Below are 1,009 nucleotides of genomic sequence, written 5' to 3' on the forward strand. Positions count from 1 at the left end.
AATGACAGGCTTCTTTCAGTTTCCATGTACCAAATCCACTCACAAGGCTTTGGTCAGCCTGTGGCTATAGTAGAAGACACTTGCCCAAGGTGCCATGCAGTGGGACTGAACCCGGAACCATGTGGTTCGTAAGCAAGCTACTTACCACACAATGACAGGCTTCTTTCAGTTTCTGTCTACCAAATCCACTCACAAGGCTTTGGTCGGCCCGAGGCTATAGTAGAAGACACTTGCCCAAGGTACCACGCAGTGGGACTGAACCTGGAACCATGTGGTTGGGAAGCAAGCTTCTTACCACACAGCCACTCCTGCACCAATTTTTCTTAACCATCAGAATAATTTGGGACTTACAAAAAGAAGGCTTTATATTATTTAGGGTTTATGAAAATAGGGCTGACGAAAAGTCTGAAAACAAGCATGGACATTTAGGGACAGACTTGCGAAAATGCTTTGGACAGGCAACGAGTTAATAGAGTCCCAGTATATAACTGGTATGGTGAAAATAATGAGAAAGAAGGAAGACACTCACCCCTCCTGGGGCAAAAATCCACACTTAGTATCTGTTCGTTGGAAACATAACTCTGGTGATTCTCAAGTGACAGTTGGTCGTTCTCTTCTTTGTCTAGATCAAACATCCTGGAAATGAAAGAAATTATGCTAATTACACTTCGTTACATTTAATTACAAAAATATAACAACTTTAACACGAAATCATCATCATCGTCGTCGTTTAATGTCCGCTTTCCATGCTAGCATGGGTTGGACGATTTGACTGAGGACTGTTGAACCAGATGGCTATACCAGGCTCCAATCTGATTTGGCAGAGTTTCTACAGCTGGATGCCCTTCCTAACGCCAACCACTCTGAGAGTGTAGTGAGTGCTTTTACGTGCCACCAGCATGAGGGCCAGTCTGGCGGTACTGGCAACGATATATATATATATATATCATCATCATCATTATTATCATCGTTTAACGTCCGCTTTCCATGCTAGCATGGGTTGGACGAT

General features: G+C 43.4%; 1 protein-coding gene across 2 annotated transcripts in view; it reads right to left on the reverse strand.

Moving 5' to 3' along the window:
• The window catches only part of LOC106881285 (intraflagellar transport protein 140 homolog), a 33,940-nt gene that overhangs the window by 23,928 nt on the left and 9,003 nt on the right, over positions 1-1,009 (reverse strand). For both annotated transcript variants that reach the window (XM_052977931.1, XM_052977930.1), the window contains one exon: positions 530-636. In XM_052977931.1, coding sequence (XP_052833891.1) covers positions 530-636 — 107 coding nt within the window. The remainder of the gene's footprint in view (positions 1-529; positions 637-1,009) is intronic.

Source organism: Octopus bimaculoides, chromosome 29 (genome assembly GCF_001194135.2).
Source record: "Octopus bimaculoides isolate UCB-OBI-ISO-001 chromosome 29, ASM119413v2, whole genome shotgun sequence".
Taxonomy (NCBI): Eukaryota; Metazoa; Mollusca; class Cephalopoda; order Octopoda; family Octopodidae; genus Octopus; species Octopus bimaculoides.